This window comes from Opisthorchis viverrini (genome assembly GCF_000715545.1).
Source record: "Opisthorchis viverrini unplaced genomic scaffold opera_v5_15, whole genome shotgun sequence".
Taxonomy (NCBI): Eukaryota; Metazoa; Platyhelminthes; class Trematoda; order Opisthorchiida; family Opisthorchiidae; genus Opisthorchis; species Opisthorchis viverrini.
In genome coordinates this window covers 862522-880854 of record NW_008751671.1, presented here as the reverse complement: position 1 = coordinate 880854, position 18333 = coordinate 862522, and the positions used below count along the sequence as shown (strand labels likewise).

Below are 18333 nucleotides of genomic sequence, written 5' to 3'. Positions count from 1 at the left end.
CTGGCATACGCAGCACGTGGCCAAGCCAGCGCAACCTGTGCAGTGTGATCAGTTCATCTATCGAGGGTGAGTTATTTCTCCCGAATACCATTCGACGTACTTCAGAATTGCTGATCCGGTGTTCCCACCAAATTCGGGCAATGCTCCGAAGATATCGATGGTCACACACTGAAAGTCTTTTGACGTCCTCGGCGCGCATCGGCCAGATTTCTGATCCATATAGTAATATGGAGCGCACCGAGGTCGCCTGCATCGCTCGCCGCATCGCTCGCCTGCTCCATCTCCTTCCCTCTTATGATTAAATCGAAAACGCATCATTACAGATTGTAACGCGAACTTCCACAACTTGGTTATGATCGGTTGGAATGGCCTGACCGAACACTTCCAAATCAACCTTAGCACCTTCACATCGAGCGCGCTCCCTAATTAACTGTGGTTGATTTACCACTACAATATGTTTAGCACGTTACGGATGCCCGCCTTAAAATGGGACAAAAAGGAATCTGTCCATTCAAACAATAGTAGTTTCTTGGAGTAGATGGCTCATTGGTTGATGAGCAAGTTGGTGACTAGAAGTTCATGTTTCCGTTTCTTTGGTTTTCCGATGACCTCTGTCAAGGATTTTAGTGCCTAGCACTGTCTCTGAACTTGCGTGGCGGCCTTGACGACGGTCGAGCTGTTTTTTCTCGTAAGTGACGACTCCCGTCACGCAGTTCATTCACTGCGTACCAAATTCTCTAAATATATTCAGCTCTATCCAGCCAATCGAAGATTTGGGTGGGCATTCAGTATGTACACGTCGTGTTTTGGTATTCCTAATGGCTGCTGCTGCTTGGAGAGTGCTTTATGAACGGGGCTCACCCTTTTTGGTGCTTGCCTTTCACAGTAGGTGAACCCGCATGGCTAGAATAGTAACGCGGTGCCTGACCATATGCATCCCGTTCCTGTATTAATTTACCTTGGACGGCTCGTTTCGTCGAACTAACTACGTGGACAAAGATTATGTGCTTTGGGAAGCTAAAATAAATCGGGCTTGGTTGGTAGTTTGGTGAAAGTGTTGCCTGGCATGTCATCCTTACAAGCTGCGTTTCCACTCAGTCAATTCGTTTAAAGATGAATTCCGAGGCCCTATGCACTTTCCTGGTCTTTTAATGCGGCACAATTGATCATGATCACTCGGCCAATCTTTAATCTCTGGAATTATTGGGGCTGGTTAACCTGCCACATTCTTGGCTCACGACCATGTCTTACAACTAATACCTCCTTTAACCCGTACAATAGGGTCCCTACGCGTATCTCACAGCTGACTGAGTGAAAGAAAGTGGGAGACAGGATTTGTTCATAATTCCTTCTCGGTATAACTGCTACAACATATGTGGTTCTCTTGCCGTTGTTTTAAATCCAAGGGCTTATGTATCTGGGAGCTTTAGCATTCGCTCATTCTGCTTTAAACGCGCGATTTTGGCCGTCGTCGTTCCCTGGCGAGTCCGTCAAGTAACGTGGTATGTATTGCGAAATCCCCCTATAAATCATGAACACCTTGGTCGCACACTTCCGACAAGGAATGTACCTTTAGTAGCACTTTCAGCATTCAGAATAATCACACTTCACAATCTTTTCGTTTATATTACGCTTTCACCACAGTGATTGTTCTGTTCACCACTGACTATTCCTGTTCAGTTTTTATTGACCTATTTTAGGTGTGTATTCTTGAGTCGTCTACTCTTATTTTCTTATCCATAGAGACCGACCATCTCGCATGGGATGACCTTTTAGAGGTTGTACAACTGCTTTATTTTAAACAACAGAGGGGAAAGGTAATAAGATGAGGTCTCAGGTCGTCGTAGTTCACACCTGGCTTGCATATATAAGCAGTGAAGTTTGGTGTGAGCATAGTTCACCTTGTTGTTGGCTTCATCAAATTGCGATACCAGTGATATGTTCATCAGCTAGTGAACGCGCCTGTTTTGGTGGTTTGCATACAATTGCTGAGGTTCCTTCCGTGGCCTCTGCCCGAAGAAGATTTGGTTTTAGTTTATTTAGATTCTGACGTGCCAGTTGTGTCATTTGTCGTACACTGTCTGTTAGTCTCACTATTTGGATCCACGAAGTTATGGAGGCCTTACAAAGAGCTCATTCTCCCGGATCGAATCTTCTTGCGAGGGTTTGTCTCCCGGCGCTGTATTATGAAACCACTGATCATGCCACTAATACACTAGACAGTGTCAGTATCTCTAATCCTTTCAGGGACTTTTTGAGTTATCTTCTTCGCCTACATGTTAAACTATGGAATCGTATTTATTGGGTTCCATACCGAGGTGTAAACTATGCAGAATGTTTTTCGGCCTCAGTCGAAGAGGTATTGACTAGATTTCTCAGGGCGGTTGGCAACATTCAGCGCAACCGAAGTGGAAACGTTTTGGACTGGTCCTTCCCTATATAGGGTACACATTCAAAGTAATGGGTCATCCTTGACAGTTTTTGTCTACATAAGGTGATTTCTTCGACTGGTTTGTTTCGTTGTAGTATATTCCCTTGAACCATCTTGAGCCAATATGGTCATCAAACCTGAGTATTTACTTTATCGTTCCAGAACTTATTGACACGCCGTGCTGTTGAGCACCTTTTAAGTATGCTGGTAACGATTGTGCCATACTTGTTCAAGGCGACTAGCAAACCTTCTTCCCCAGGACCTGCCTGCTCAATACCTCAGGTGGTAAGTACCGTTACGCCTTGCCTTTGATTCAGATAATAATCGTTGTCATCTTTCAGCATATCGAAAATAGTTGTACTTCGAATTCGTACCCTTCCAGATGATTTTTCACTTCGTGGCTTAGATTGTGTTTCTCATATGACGATCCTAATAAAGTCAGTCTTAGTAGGTTACGGAGCCTTGAGGTTGAAGCAGCCCAACCGCCTCAACTGCCTTGCTCTCTCTATCTAGTGACTTCCTTCCCACAACCACCCTGCCTAATACGACCTGAGTCCACAAATCATCTTTATCCTTTTGATGCCCAGATAACCTTGATTGCCAATCCTATGCCATTGAATGTTCGGCTGTCTTCTTTTGGGCCAATGTAACCTGTGCTATTTGAGTAATGGTGGATAAACCTACGTTCACATCAGACTTTTAGGTATGTTGCTTATCAATTTGACCACCGAATTGCCAGTGGCAGAGACCGAACCAGTGAGCTAATTGTTTCCTGAGAACATTTCTCCCTGACTAATAGGATTTAGTTGGCTCGAGATAGCTCAGTGATGAAGGCACCAGCTTAATGATTCGTAGTTTTGCGGTTCGAATCCAACCTTGGCATCTGGACTGCTCTTTTCCAGAATAGGACAATCTGACGGTATTTCAGCCGTCGTGCTTCCTTCATGTGACATGGTAGCTAGGCACCGAAAGGGTGCTACAGCCGAACGAGAATGTGATTTCATGCACACACAACCATAATTGGTCGTATTAGGCATCAAGAATCCGGAAGTTAGTTTAAGAATAGGAGCAGATAAGCCTAAACTTCACTACGCGATTAGTTTAGGGTCGGTGTTGTTACAGAACGAACCGTTGGATATGGAGCGCTGTATGTTAAACACCTGAGTGCGTTCTTTAACTTTGAACTTCACCTTAGGTATTTTGTTCTGTGTTTCCATTTATTAAATCTCGTGGCAACTTGATGGCATCTGTGTTTGCACCGGCGGAAGTGCATATTCGACCTTTCTGACCCTCAAAAAAGTTATTGGTATGGAGATATCCAACTGCTCCATCACCTGTTTGTGGCAATCAGTGAGGCGTTGAGTCTAGTGGATAAACAATATTTATCATCCAGTTACACTTGACAGGTTAGCTTCATATTTAAACACTTTGGCTTTTTGTGTGGCATGTCAGATTCGTGGAAAAAGGCTCTCACGTTTGGAGAGAGATTGAAATAAAGCTGATAGAGTGTGCTAGTAGTCAGCCTGTAGTTTGTAAGACTTGAATTTGATCCGTTATGTAAAGCAGAGACATTTCCACTTGTATTATTATGATTATAATTGCAATTATAATTATAATTATAAAATCGATTCGGTTTGTTTTTTCGAAACAGTAATATAGAGGGTGACGTATAGGAATTCCGTTCACAGAAAGGGATAAGGGGCACCTGGGCTATTTGTAGACACACTGCAATCTCTTTTCCATCAGTGTGTGGGCTAACTACTTTTCGTTTTGAACCACGACTGTGCTTTGCACGATTAGCTGTAGCATCCTTTCGGTGCCTAACTGCCATGCTACCCGAAGTCTGCACGAGGGTTGAGATACTGCCAGGTTGCCCAAGTCTAGACAGAGGAAGTCGAGATATAGAGGTCGGGTTCGAACCACGGAACTTTCGGTCAGTAAATTGGCTCTCTAACCTTTTGGGCCATCTCGCACGATCAGGCTACTCGTCTGTTGGGCAGTGTCAATGCACAGTCATCTATTCATGTTCTGATGAGTACGGACTGTGTGGTACATTCTATCCCTGGGTTTCAGGCCAGTTCAACGATCACTACCTTTTAGCTTAGTTGTGTCTACGTATGGATAATTTGGCAGCGGTTTCTTGAAGTAAATTAGGTCGGTCTGTACTTCGGATTCGTCAGGAGTCTGCACTCGGAAGTGAGAGGCCGATCCTGTTATATCCACCTGATGGCCTCCATTTTGAGAGAAATGCCTGTGCATCGTGTTTTTTAGGGCTGCTTCGTTATTATCCCGTAGACAAACCTCATGCCCATCAGTGTATTTCGTACCAGTTCGTCGATGTACTTCATGAGAATTTATGGGTGAGTTGTGGTTAAATTCCTGAAGAATTTGACATAAATGGCAAGTTTGGGCCACTTCGGCTTTATACTCAGTTCGTACAAGTGAGTCGTGGTACCGCGCGATGCTAGGTTAGATGTGTCAACATTGAACTCAAGCACCAAGTGATCGGTCTTCTGGCATTTGCTCGATGAGCTCCAATCAGGGAGAAATGCGTAGTGAATTGCGTTTTAGGAACGAACGCATCCATTTTATATTTCATTTGTCGTTCTGTTCAGGAGTAAATACTTGAATCCCTGTGCGCACTAACTTTCAAACAGGAGTGGTGCTCATTCCGGTTTGCATACGATGCTATTTTCTGACCATAACCACCTTGTATGTGAATTAGACCTTATTTTTTGTTCACTAAAGACGTGACTGTCTGCGGTATGTGATCTACATTCATCGCCTTTCGGTTTATCAGCTCTCTACAGTCATTCATCCGGATACGTCAACGTCAGTTCCTCCGGTTACCACATTATCTACAGAAGATGCAATCATGGATGTGTCTGAATCAGGTACTGCTGAACCGGAACTTGACGGACGAACTAGGGTAAACATACGGCTGCTTGAGGAAATGGGGTTCTCCCGTGAGGTAGCTGTGGTTGCTCTGGAGGTTAGTTTCAGTGTTGTCATCAGAGGTATAGTTCCCGGTCTTAGTTTACTCGATTGAACTCTGATGTGGCTGCTTTTCATCTTCAGCAAACGGAGGGCGACGTAAACGAGGCAGTGAATATTTTGGTTTCAACACCAGCAGAAGAACTTCTTGCAACAACTGCTACTGTTCGATCAAGCCGAAGTGCAACGTTACAGAGGCGTGACACCGTGGAACAACCAACTCAAGAGGGCAGTGACAGTTCTGTTACCCGATCGGCCTCCGCAATCGCTGCGGCAGCAATGGAACTTGCGTCGGTCGCTTCATCCCTACTCAGTTCCGCTGAGTCACCGTTGAATCACTTGAACGCTGTAATCTCTCAACGCGTGCGATTCCTTTTTATTTTTGTTGTCATGTGATTGGAGCGTAGTGCTTTAAACTAGAGTTGCATCTATTTTTAAATTTGGTCAGTGCACTGGAGCATGAGACTTGACTCTGATCGTTCTTTAGTGTGATTAGTTGTCGTAGATGAGCGAAATTTCTTCCAGTGACTCAATGACTTTTCTAGTGTGGCGGCACATAAACAGACATTGTTGCACTGTTACTATTCTGTTGGAAATCGTCCGAACTGCATAGCCCGCTAATCTATAAGTAGATTGAGATCTGCGGCCATATCGTACACAGTTGTACGTTAATCGAACGTCCATTCAGCGTAGTGTTCAAGCGGAAAACTGAATGTCCCAGTTTCGGCTCTTTCTGGAGACTCGTGTTTGCGCACTCCCGTCAATTTTCGGGAGGATGACATGGTTGGGAAGTGCTTCTCGGCCTTTCGACACAAAATAGTTCCATTCGCAAGTTGAAATTACACCCAATTCAACACGATTACTCAGTGTGGCCGATTCCCGATGAAAAAAACTTTAGTGGCGCACCTCCATTTTCAACTGCGCTTACCCTTCATTTTGGGTTCGTATTACAAACAAGGAAAGTGTTGCCGTACCGATCCTTGTCCACTAGCGGTTCTCAAGCTTTTCTGCCCATCATCCTGGATACCTTAATTAACTTTATCTTCCGCTTTTATTTGCATTACGCAAATAGCGTAATGCAGCAGCACAGTTCCCATGAGGAAAGTTCGTCCTCGTGAAGACAAAAGTAAAATCGCTCTCCGTCAGACACAGCTTATTGTGGGATTCCTCAACTAGGGACTGCTTCTCGATGGATATTTATTACTGCATTTTCCTGTCTTGCTTCTTTTTTTCTTGAGACGGATTCGTAAATATTGGCCAGTACAACGGATATGCGCCGTGTGTGGCTTAGGTTGTTTTTACTAGGCTGGCTGGAGTCAGAAAATACCAGTTCAACAGTTTTGGAAATGTCGGGTCATTCTCGAAATACAAAAAGACTGTCGTCTATGCCTAAAGGTTTTAGAACTGCAATAAGCAAAGTGTTTACGTATTCTATTATTCAGGACTGTGTTTGCATGCTTCTTTATGCATCCAGAGGTCTTGATAGGTAGTTTACACATGGATTTCGGGCGCATGAAGTTTTCAACGATAACGTGTTGTTGACTCATTACCAGCTTCATCATCTGTAGTTGCCAATTTTTTACTCTCGTAGACTGCACTTCCTGCTCCCGGCATTTAAATTACCTGAAAAATTCTCTCAGGAAAACAATTCTGACTTTGGAGAAAGGGTAGAGCTACAGACAAAGACGGGTGTATTGAGTAACCGCGCAGGCATACTGGTATCCCACGGACATGGGACGTTTTGGCTTTCTTACTCACACTCAGAACTGCGATCCACCGCTCCATTGCATTAGGCAAAAATATATGTAGACAGTGGGTAATGCGGGTATGACTTTGGATGTGTATAACTAAAGTCATCATATCCCTTCCATTGATCCTCTTGATTAAAAACGCCCTTGGTCTCAATATGTACAGAGAACGTCAAAATTTGAAGCTTGTGTTTTGTGCATATCACTTCTTTTTGAACAGTCCTCTGCCTTGACCTAATTGCTGCGGCCTGTTTACATTAACTAGACTCAATTTAGAACTCATCAGGTGTGTATATTCTCGTTCATACCTAGTACTGAACATTACTCACCTATCATATGATGTTAATGCATTTACCGCCATTTCACCAGTGCATGTAGTCCCTCTTTGACGGGCGAAGTTATTCGTGCTTAGGTTCAGTATTCTGTTTATCATACAACCGTTGAGCGACGCCCGTGTGAATTGTTTTGAAATTTCGGTAAATTTCTTAACTGCAAGAACACCTTGGTTCTTATCACGAATTATCCGTCTGTTCTGGATACCTTGATCCGAAATCTCAACTATATCGTGTTCTTATCGCAATTTTTCACCCTAGTAGTCGAGCAAGTGGATTTTCTGATTAGCGTTTTGACGACCTGGATTTGAGACCCCCCCGTGCCTTGGCTATCTGTGCCTATTTTTCTCCACAAATAACAGCGTAAAATGAATACATCCAACCATTGTAACACACTCGAGTGGGCCCAGTTTTACCTACGACGCAAATCTATCAGATGCGTAAACGCTATCCAATCGCTTCTTATCGTGGTTCCTTGTCCATTCGTTCTACTACCCGAATTCGAAATGCACTTCATTATTCCTTACTTGACTGTTGGACTCAGTTATTGTATATGTAATTGATACACCTCATTCTTTAATTATGCTTTCAGACCACTGGAGAGCGCTCGCGTTCTTCAACGCAGCAACCGATTCCCAGTCTTCCGAGCTCATTAAAAATTCCGTTCGATTGGCAGAAACCTCTCGCGGAATTGGAATCTTTGGCTCCGGAAAAGATTGAAGAACTACGCGAATCACTTAAAAGGCATGTATTTCGTGCATGTTACTCAATCGCCAAACATCATCATTCAGATCAAGTGAGTTGTTACCCAAACTTTCATGCATCATTCTCTGCGGTTTTTAGTTTGATAATTTGTGACAGCAGTTCACCAGATTCCCAAAGAATTCAGATGACAAATGCCCTTAGCTGTCTAATTAGTTTAATGTAGAAAAAGTCATTGTGAAATCCTGAGGTTGGGTTCTTAGCAGATGAGATTTAACCAGCGCCATTTTATAGCAATGATAAATATTTTATCGTATTTAGATTGATTGAACTTGTTTTTATAATGAACTGCACTTTATATAAAGGAGGCATTGTACCTTAAATAAAAAATATGCACGTAGAGACTGTATCAGTCGTGGAGCTTGAAGCCTTAGACTTGTCATAACAAGGCGACTGGCTTCAGTAATAACTGCGACAACAGACATCAGTACGCGTGACGAATCCGACAACATTTATGAATACTTCCTCCTGATACAGAGTGCATTGATCACATCTTCGTATGCCAAGTGCTCCAACAGCAATACACGTACCGTCAACCAATAGTAGCCGTTTTTCTGGACTTGAAGTAGCCTTTGGATCCGCAGATGGGTCAGTTCTGTTGTGTATACATGGCTAATGATGGATGCCTCCCATGTTTGTAATCACATATCATTCTCTCTATTCACACGCTGCTTTCATGATACGTAAAAGACTCTAGACACTCACATTATGGGTGATGTGTACAGTGACTGCATGTCCATGAGTATGAACCTGACACTTTTTGGGTGCGAGTTGCATGCCAAAAGGCCGAAATGACTGGTTAGTTCATCCAAAAACACCTACTCCCATTTCTTTTCGGAGACGGGAGCAGTGTCCGGATATTTGAAGCGGGTAAGATATTCGTGGACACCAGGAGTTTGAGGACCTAGCGTTCGTCTCATCATCCCGAGGATAACGAACTTGGGTAGGAATGGTGAGAATGGGTATCGTTGTCGGACATCGGAAACAGAAGCTATAACTGAACTCTCCGTGTACTATCACGCGCAGCGGCAAGTCTGAGAATACAAGGAACATATTATTATTAACAAAATTTCTGGGCCATTTATTGCTGATCAGGTACGTCAAAGAGAACAAACTGGTCAACTGGGTCGAATTCGCCTCGGAAATCCAGCAATACCAAAAGTGTCGGTCGTTTATATGTGTGATGGTTTGTAATGGTATAGTTGACGCGACTCCTACCAGGCCAAATCCTGCCCACGAGTCAGTGCTTCACGGGCGGTCACTGAGTCTCATTTGTTACCTGCATTAGGTTACCTCGTGGGCTGTATTGATGTGCCTTTGCGAACCGTGATCTCTTCTGATGGTTGGAATATGGTGCCTTCAAACGTTTCCCACAACCGTGGTTGATATCGATGTATATTAGCGGTCCCAGCTTGCCGTCCATCACACTCGAAGGATATGTATATATTATTACTCGCTCAGTAAAAGATTCCGTGTGGGTGAGGTCATCGATCTTGTTTCATTCTGCATGGCTGAGCTGCTTATCTAAGGGAAGTGATGTGAACGGAAACTGATGTCTAGGATCACATTAAAGTGCACTTGGTTTGAATTAGACATCCCTGTACTTGGTGAGAAAATAAAAAATTAACTGGTTTAGTGAAAGCAGCTGGTCTTTTGTTCCAAGTTTTTTCTCGTGCAAATGTACGATTTTAATGCACGGAAATTATGCTTTTTGCCGGAGTCATACGATAACCTGAATCACTCATATCGATCTATGTTGCCTTTCCTCAACCGGCTGAAGTGTTACTCTTCAAGTTCGAGGATAAGATGGCGAGTGAAAGTAACCTGTTGCATCTCTTCTCCCTTCGACGTACATATTATGGTTTATAACATAGAGAGAACGTCTCGATTGTCCGGCATCATCAACCTCCCAGAATCGCGCGTTGTCAAAATCCGTGCGAATATGCAGCATTTTCCAAACACCGAGTTTGTTTCGCGCTATTGCAGTCCTTGATAGCCAAATGCGAGCCGAACGATATTGAAGTACAAAGCTGTTTTTTGCCAATATAAGGAAGATCGGTGACACAAGTGACGGAGACTCCAAATCACAGAAGCAGTTCAACGGGGTTTACCACCAAAGGACTGAGAACTTAAAACGATTCGATAGCATTTTGCGTCAATCACCGATTCATAGAAATACCTAAAAACCTGGGCTTGTTCGACCACGTGATAATTGCAAATAAGGTTATGGGTAGAACAAGTTGGGAACAACATATGCACAGGCGACAGTCACTTTAAAGTAAGGTAAGGATGGTGGAGTAGCAATTGTGTGCTTGCACATCAGTCATTTAAGCTGAAGAATGCATCCAGTACAATGACGTTTTGAAAAAATGTTTCGAGTCCTTTTTTGGAGGCTGCAAACTAGGGGGTTAGCCGGTCTGATTCGTTGGAGGACTACTTGGTATTACGAAAAATGTGACCACCATCTCTGTGACCTAGCCACCGTGACGGACTCTTCACGAGTCTTCTTTGTGTTTCAGCCTTTGGCCACCAGTAGACCTCACCAGCGATCTTGCTGTCATCCTCTATCGGGGTTCATTTGTCAATCCGCCTGTTGGCCGGTTGGACCGTTCTTAACTCTGGGGTTTCCGTTGAGTCTATTGAAGCATATGCTACCTTCCACTGTCTCCACTGGAGGCATGTTTGTGTTCCCCATGTATTCCATAACATTTATGCAATAATATAATATTATTAGGTGTTTAGTGGTACATAATAGTCTGAGTACTTGACGATTCTACCAGTGATCCTCTCACTTTCCGCTCATCTCGCCTTCACACAGTTTTATGGCATGGTCTCAATGGCGTGTAGTGGGGTATCAGCGTTAACGGTAATGCTCCTGTGTGCACTCGCTCTGTTGTTGGTAGGATTCTCAGTTTTACCAGTTTTGTGGAATTGAACAACCTTGTGTTAAGTTTTTTTTTACTGTTTTCGCGACTTCCAACTCACTGTATGTTTGCCTATGACGTTCTCGTTTCCGTACCTCCAAGTCCTCGGCTATGCCGCTAGACCTTAGGTTTGCCCCTTTGCTTTTTGTATCAGATTCTTCATCGGATTGCTGAGCTGCTCCTTTCCAGCGGTGAAGAAGAACATTACATTGACGAACTTTTTGGTTTTGTTGCTGCCACTATGTCTGGACGTTTGGGCCTCTCTGCCGCCTCTCCGACCATCCCTTCTCTTTCGGTCAATGTTGACGAGGCTGGTGTCTCGGTACAAGAACAACCTACCGTTGGACTTCATTTGTCTGCCCTGCTTTTCAGTCGCTGTCAGTCCCTATGTGCTCGTCTGGCTTGGAAGCATAATTTGCCCCATCTGTTGATTACATGGGTGGCTCGGTGCGAACAGTCAAGTGACTGTCCACCAGACACTGCTCAACAGGCTAATCACGGGCTAGACACAGACTATTATAAAACTTTACTCCTGTCCTGTCTCATTCTGGATTTGTATGAGCGCAGCATACAGGTAAGTTCGGTGACAGCTGGTTACAAGCAGTTAGTCATTCCAAGCTTACCACGTTTCAGTGTTCTATGAACTGACCGTGACAACCTGTTTGAAGCGGGTTGCTTTTCTACTCTTCCGTCCTAACTAGTGAGCGCCACGACAACGTTTGGCTAGCATACCTGCTCATAGCCTCATTTGACTTCCAGATATAAAGAGTCTGGTTGTAGTTTGATATTCCCTTGGTGTGTTCTTCATGAAATATCGCATTTTCTCTGTTTCACAGTTGTTTGCGAACGTTAGCTCCTCGCAGTATGGGCATGCACACGGGCATGTCGGTATCACTCTGAGTTTTTTTACTGAGTTACCTCGGTCACCACTTTCTCAATGCCCACAGGCAACTGAAACCCAATCTCAATAACATTTTCACTCCCTCCTTCAAGGCAATGCAGTTACGGCAGATCAGCAGCAAGCTATACTTGAATTCACATACTTGGAACTGGTTCGATGATCGTGCCATGCTGTGGCATCCTTATGCAAGTGAAAGTGGACGTATTATTGACACCGCCTTTCACAACGGTGAATTGTCTGCCTACTGTCACATAAGTCGCAGGCCCTACGCGGTTGAATTTCCTACCATGACGCAAATCAACCTTGATAGCATGCATCGGCGGCCGGTGCTGCTCATGCCTTCAACCGCAGAGGACACCGACGAGCGATCCAACAAGGGTAAGTGTTCTAAACGTTGGTTCGAAAAAATACACAATTTTGATCATCGTACAATGGTGGGGAAAGTGGCGCTTGGAAAGCTGAAGTTCCTTCTGATTTGTTCACTCATCGCTATGCCATAACAGGTGCGCCTGCTATGCTTATTCTTCCCAATCCGTACCAAGTCTTGGGAACTGGATTTTACATTGAACCATTGGTACTATTGCTTGCCCTTGTTGGACCGCAGTGCGCCTTCATCTTACAAACTTCTTGTTTCGCAACTAACAATTGGAATATTACTTAAGTTTTGTCAGTTATGAAGTTAGTAGTAGACTGGAAGTACTTGAGTCGCACAGTACCTCCCTAAAAAAGTGAATACTCACGGAACCAACCGAAGAGGTAGAACTGAACTTCCAACCATGAGGCACTGCAATACTTCCATTAGTTTCATCGCCATTCAGAACGACATTAATGTGAAAGCACCGGTACATAAATGCCGTATAACTGTGCCTAGATGATTCAGTGGTTAGAGCGCGAATTTACCGACCGGAAGGTCCGTGGTTCGAACTTGACCTATATATCTTCTTCACTTCTCCTGTCTCGGCTTGGGCAACCTGATAGTATCCCAGCCATCGTGCTTTATTTGGGTGGCATGACTGCTAGGCACCGGAAGGGTGTTACAGCTGAACGATTATTTATTATTATTTTTGTTATTATTATCGTTATCAAGTCAAGTAATTCGTCTACATAATTCCCCATGATTTTACGAAGAAGGGTCCGGACGCTTCAGTATTTTCCTAGCTATTTTCCATGTTCTTGGGTCATTTTTATTGTGTCCGGCGTTCTCTGCATACGATTTCATTAGTTAGCTTACCGGGATTCAACGAATTCATTGTCTCCTGTGAGGACATCAATTAGAGGTAGAATCGCTATCTTCTTTTTGGAAACATCCGCGTTGTAACGTGAGGAATGCATGTACACAGGTCCAGACGAGACTAGTTGGGAACTAAGTCTTACGCTCGTTTCGCAAACCCGAGATTGCGTCTTAACCGTGAGCAACTGTGAGGTCTATCTAGGTGGAACTACCGAAACCCTGTACTTCGTATAATTTAAGCGTCTCTACGTTGGGATCTCCTCAACTTATTGTTATAACTCCATTGAGCTTGCAGCTATATACCCCATAGTATCTACCCTGAAGTCCCAGTCAAACACAAGAAACAAGCTATGATCCCGTTGATATTCAAGATTCTCAATGTAGGGATCCATGAACAAAGCTTTTGGTCGTCCTTTCTGTGATTCTCATGGTTATGATACGGAACATGTGATTCGCTTCTTCATTGTTTGCATTAGTCCCTAGGTGCTTTAACTATCTTACCAGGTTATCCACACTCATAATCCGGTGGTAGTTTGGGTGCTAATGTAATGGGCTGTCATCCATTTCCGGATCGACCTGTCACATAAAACTACACTGGTAGACACCTGAGCTCAATGGGCAATACCACGTGCGGTTTTCATGGAGCCGCACGCGCACCTAAATAAACGCCCTGTGTTCGGTGCAAACCCAAGGGAGGGTGAATAGGAGAGATCGGTTCTAAAGCCATCAGTATACCCATCTGGTGGCATATGATTGTCAATCCTAGTGGGTACAACTGAACAGTTGTGCATTGCATGCAAATGGACATCTGATAGCTACCCACCACCCAGGAGACGCGTCCTAGACACAAACATGTGGCTAGCTGTTGCTAGACATCGTTTAGCTATTTCTGAGCAACCATGGTCACAGGGAGTCACTTCCAGCACCGCTGTAGACTTATCACTTTGGAATATCCGGGGCTTTAGTGCGGGTCTTACGAAATACATACGAAGTATACATAAACGGAACAAAAAAGATGCTTTAAAGTTCACTGCGATCCAATTTATTCAAATTGGATACCCTTTCACTAAGATGTCCATTAAGCCGGCAGTCGACCTGTACACCAGTGAAGATTTTTAAATCACTTCAAGTCGACCCATTCCTCTGCACCTTCTGTCATTCCGTCTTGTGGACTTCGAATGAGGTTGACTATTTTTGGCGAATAGACATATCTGAAAAGAAGTATTTACAGTATTTCTTTGGTGCGGTCGAATTCCATCGTGAAGTAAACAAAGAGAGTATGGAGCTGCTGTCGTGCAGCAAATATTAGGTCTATCATGCCACGGTCAGCATGGAATCCACATTATTCTTCGGGGTTGTGTGCGTCGATCACTTCAGCTGTCGGGCAGTCGAGTAGCGCCCATACCAAAGACTTGCCTGTACGGTTCTGCACAACTAGAGCATCCTTGAACTCCGGTGTTACTTTCTTTTCCTGCCAGATTTTGCTGGTCCGTTAAATAATTGCATTCTACAGCGTCGGACCGCCGTAGTTGAACAGTTCCGTTGTAAGAAAAACTCAAGCAACAGACCAGTAACCCTAATCAGGAGCATCAATGGCTTGGGCACCATACGCGTAGAGTACATCTGACAGTAATATCAGTAAAACATTGGGCTGATTAAAGAGCAATTCGACTTGATGTGATTGCTACACAACCAAGTATCAGCGACTAAAAACGAATAGGCCGGTAACCCAAGCCAGGAAACCCTCCAGTAGTGAACCACACCAGGCTTCCATGAGCCTGGGTGGTGGTACCCTCCAAGACGTCGGCAAGAGCTGTCTGTTTTTCGTGGATGCTTATATACTTCCTTTGGTTGCCAAATAGTGACATCTATATCTTTTTGAGTTCATTTGGTTCATTTAAATGTCAAGTTAGAGTTTTGCTGTTTTTTGCTTATAAACCGTTAGTATGGTGAAACCTGTACCAGTTATCAGAGTGCCGCCGGTGTTAAGGGGGGTTTTCTGAGGTTCACTGAAATATTTTCAATGTTTATCTTTCGTTAAACATTCGTCCGCTTGGTTTACTTTGGGAATCCCATGAGGATAAGTCGGAACACCGACAGCCAATTTTCTCAACTCTCTGGTCTCGTAATAAGATCCGTTGGACGTTTAGTTGAGTACTGCTTCTAAGGTTTCTATTGGAAAGTCCCTATTTTGACGTCACTCATTCTCACTTTTTAACTTCCGTTATCTATTACCTCTGGACAGAATCAGCGTACGAGCGCTCCATTCTGGATGCTGAAATTCCACCCAAGCTGACTGGCAAGCAAAGAAGAACACTATTCACTGGCTTGGTTCATCAGTTTGAGCGTGCGACCACACATTCTGCCATCAGTCAAACGACAGTACCGCTTTGCGATACCTCATGTCCCACTAACGTCCATGCTTCCTCCGTATTATTCCCATCAGACTGTGTAAACGCGATGCTTCGTCTCTTACTGCGACTCGCATATTCCAGTTTTGACGATGCCAGAGAAATGATTGATGTCAATCTACTGTCGGTTCTGCTTAGTTTTCCACATTCACGTGACTTCACAGCAGAGTACTCTGCGTTCGTCGGCTCCATAGTTATACAGGTTTGTCCTTACTGGTTTTTATAGTATCGAATAGCTTATTTGAGTGACCTCGGATTGACGTACTTTCGTGACTTATCAACGATCGACTAGCTCAGTTTAGTACATGTGTGATCCACGACGAAGCTATTTATTGCGGGGCGTTATTGTGGACATCCTACCATCACATTACCCACTGTCGCTGTCTGCGGATGTAGCGTTGGGTTTTGATGCAGCTGTTTAACCTAGTTCGTGAAAAATGAAGTGACCACCAAGCCTACTTTGTCCCTGAAGATGTAAAGGTTGATAGAAAGTTATTCGGAATCGGGCGATTGTCCACGCTCATGCTCTGTTTCCGGTGTTTTCTGGTTCCAAAAGAACCCCCAGATGAAGCTCGACAGTCAACTTTCAACTCCTCCAATGGGGGCGAGATGGCCCAGGTGGTTAGAGCGCGAATTTACTGACCGGAAGGTTCGTGGTTCGAATCCGACCTCCACCACTCGACTTCCTCTATCTAGGCTTGGGCAACCTGGCAGTATCCTAGCCCTCGTGCTTTCTTTGGGTGGCATGGCAGTTAGGAAACGGAAGGGTGCTACAGCTGAACGCTTCACGTGACGAATCTACGCACTGCACGACACCAAGCTGCGTCTAATGCAGCGCTGTTCAATCTGACGGAAGGTGTATCTGTACACTTCTGGATCTTAGATTCTTAGTCATCTGCATTGATTCTGCTATTTGTTTTCCTGGTTTGCAATATTTGTTAACCTGTGCCATTTTGTAGTCGGCAATGATGCACTGAAGATCCTTAGGTCATGGTTACCCCGCCTGTGAATATGAATTTGAGCTTCCCTGACCATAGCTTCGAAAATGAAGTATTTTATTCAATTTCAAGTTGACATCCTGACGTTGCCGCGGCTAACATTCCTGGACCTTTGGCTATTTTTCCACTGATAGTTACTCGTTTAGTCAAGGCTATTTTTCTGTCATCATATTTGCAGGACCTGACGTAAGAGCTACTGCTTCGTTGGCTATCTTTTCTAGATCGAACCGTCTGTCGCTCATGTGTCGGGCATTTTATTGCATAGAATGCAGTGTGTTGCTATGGTAGCACTCCATGTTGATACCATCCTGCACAAATACGATACGCAACCGGTTGTTTAGAGGGTTAAGTGACTCCGACTCTTACCGACGTCACATAGATTTTCCTCCACCAAGGTCCTCCATTTTTAAAATGCAATTGCATACACTGTTATCTTCAGTGGTGATGGGAATAATCATCCCGGAATTTCATTTCTTTTGGCGAATTTGTCGTTTCATAGTACTTGTGTCCTCAACAAAAATATTTTCTTGCAGTGCGGTTGACCAACGTGAACCGCACTGCTTTCTGCACTCATATAACGGAACATCACCTAATCCGAATGTTTTTACCAGCTTCCGTGGGACAGACTTTTATTTCGTGAATTCTTTTTAGAAAATGCTGAAGATCTTCGATGCTCTTTCGTGCACGTGATGACGAAACAAGTACTGGTCAACAGCTCTTATCATCTACAATATATTAGGAACTAGCTAAAGCCGGATAGGAGTCCTGCAATGCACGGTGTTATCGTGAAGGGTCATCCCTGTGTAATGGCTGAAACAGTGCTATTTGTTGGTAGCTTGAGAACTATCACACCGTGTATTTTTTCATTCTTTCCTTCAGCCGTACTACCTTCGGCTGGCATCTCAATTGTGGATTGTTCCTACGATACCGCTGTGTACGTACCGAAGCCTCAAATTTCAGTTGATTTGAGTTCAGCTGAAAACAGTATGCTTCACTCATGCATCGGGTTCCTGTATCTATCAGCTTTGCTTCTGGCGTGGACTCTAAAGTATTAGACAAATGATAAACATACGGGTCAACGACATACGGTATTTCCATTTTGGTTTCTCCTGTGCACTAAATCAGTCATTTGTGTGTGGAAGAGTTGTTTCCACGAGAAACAGAGAGGTGGTGGTCTCACTGAAAAAATCAGCGCCTCCAAAATGAGCTTCAATATGGGGGAGTTCTATATCTGTGTTATAAATATGAGCCTTGTTTCTTGTGTCGTTCGTATGCGTATAATCAGCCACTGGTTAAATTTCTTTGTCAGATGTTTGAAGACAGACCTACAGTCAACCGGACAATGAAAGAGGTGATCAGAAAGATGTGCAAGTTCGGACTTCCCAGCAGTTTTATGGGAGTTCGGATTAACTCACCTGCGTGCCGTGACTTGTTCTACCTTCTCAGCATGTGCGCCCCCATAATGGCCAAGGATCGGGAAACAGCGCTCAAAATTGCCTGTGATACAATCAACTTATCAATCAGCGATGCGGATGTTACCGGTGAGTTTCTCATCTACTCGTATATATATATATATATATATATATATATAGGCGCCCCAC

The 18333-nt window shown here is 44.0% G+C and overlaps 2 protein-coding genes across 2 annotated transcripts in view; one reads left to right on the top strand and one right to left on the bottom strand.

Annotated features, from left to right (window-relative positions):
* The window catches only part of T265_01386 (hypothetical protein), a gene marked incomplete at both ends in the record, with an annotated part of 10867 nt that extends 1823 nt beyond the window's left edge, over positions 1 to 9044 (bottom strand). Inside the window, 4 exons of the mRNA XM_009165412.1 lie at positions 10 to 284; positions 3269 to 3407; positions 4118 to 4412; positions 8973 to 9044. Of these exons, the coding sequence (XP_009163676.1) occupies positions 10 to 284; positions 3269 to 3407; positions 4118 to 4412; positions 8973 to 9044 (781 nt within the window). The remainder of the gene's footprint in view (positions 1 to 9; positions 285 to 3268; positions 3408 to 4117; positions 4413 to 8972) is intronic.
* The window catches only part of T265_01385 (hypothetical protein), a gene marked incomplete at both ends in the record, with an annotated part of 79509 nt that overhangs the window by 29378 nt on the left and 31798 nt on the right, over positions 1 to 18333 (top strand). Inside the window, 8 exons of the mRNA XM_009165411.1 lie at positions 2594 to 2716; positions 5232 to 5423; positions 5510 to 5773; positions 8098 to 8301; positions 11346 to 11765; positions 12185 to 12470; positions 15569 to 15936; positions 18042 to 18273. Of these exons, the coding sequence (XP_009163675.1) occupies positions 2594 to 2716; positions 5232 to 5423; positions 5510 to 5773; positions 8098 to 8301; positions 11346 to 11765; positions 12185 to 12470; positions 15569 to 15936; positions 18042 to 18273 (2089 nt within the window). The remainder of the gene's footprint in view (positions 1 to 2593; positions 2717 to 5231; positions 5424 to 5509; positions 5774 to 8097; positions 8302 to 11345; positions 11766 to 12184; positions 12471 to 15568; positions 15937 to 18041; positions 18274 to 18333) is intronic.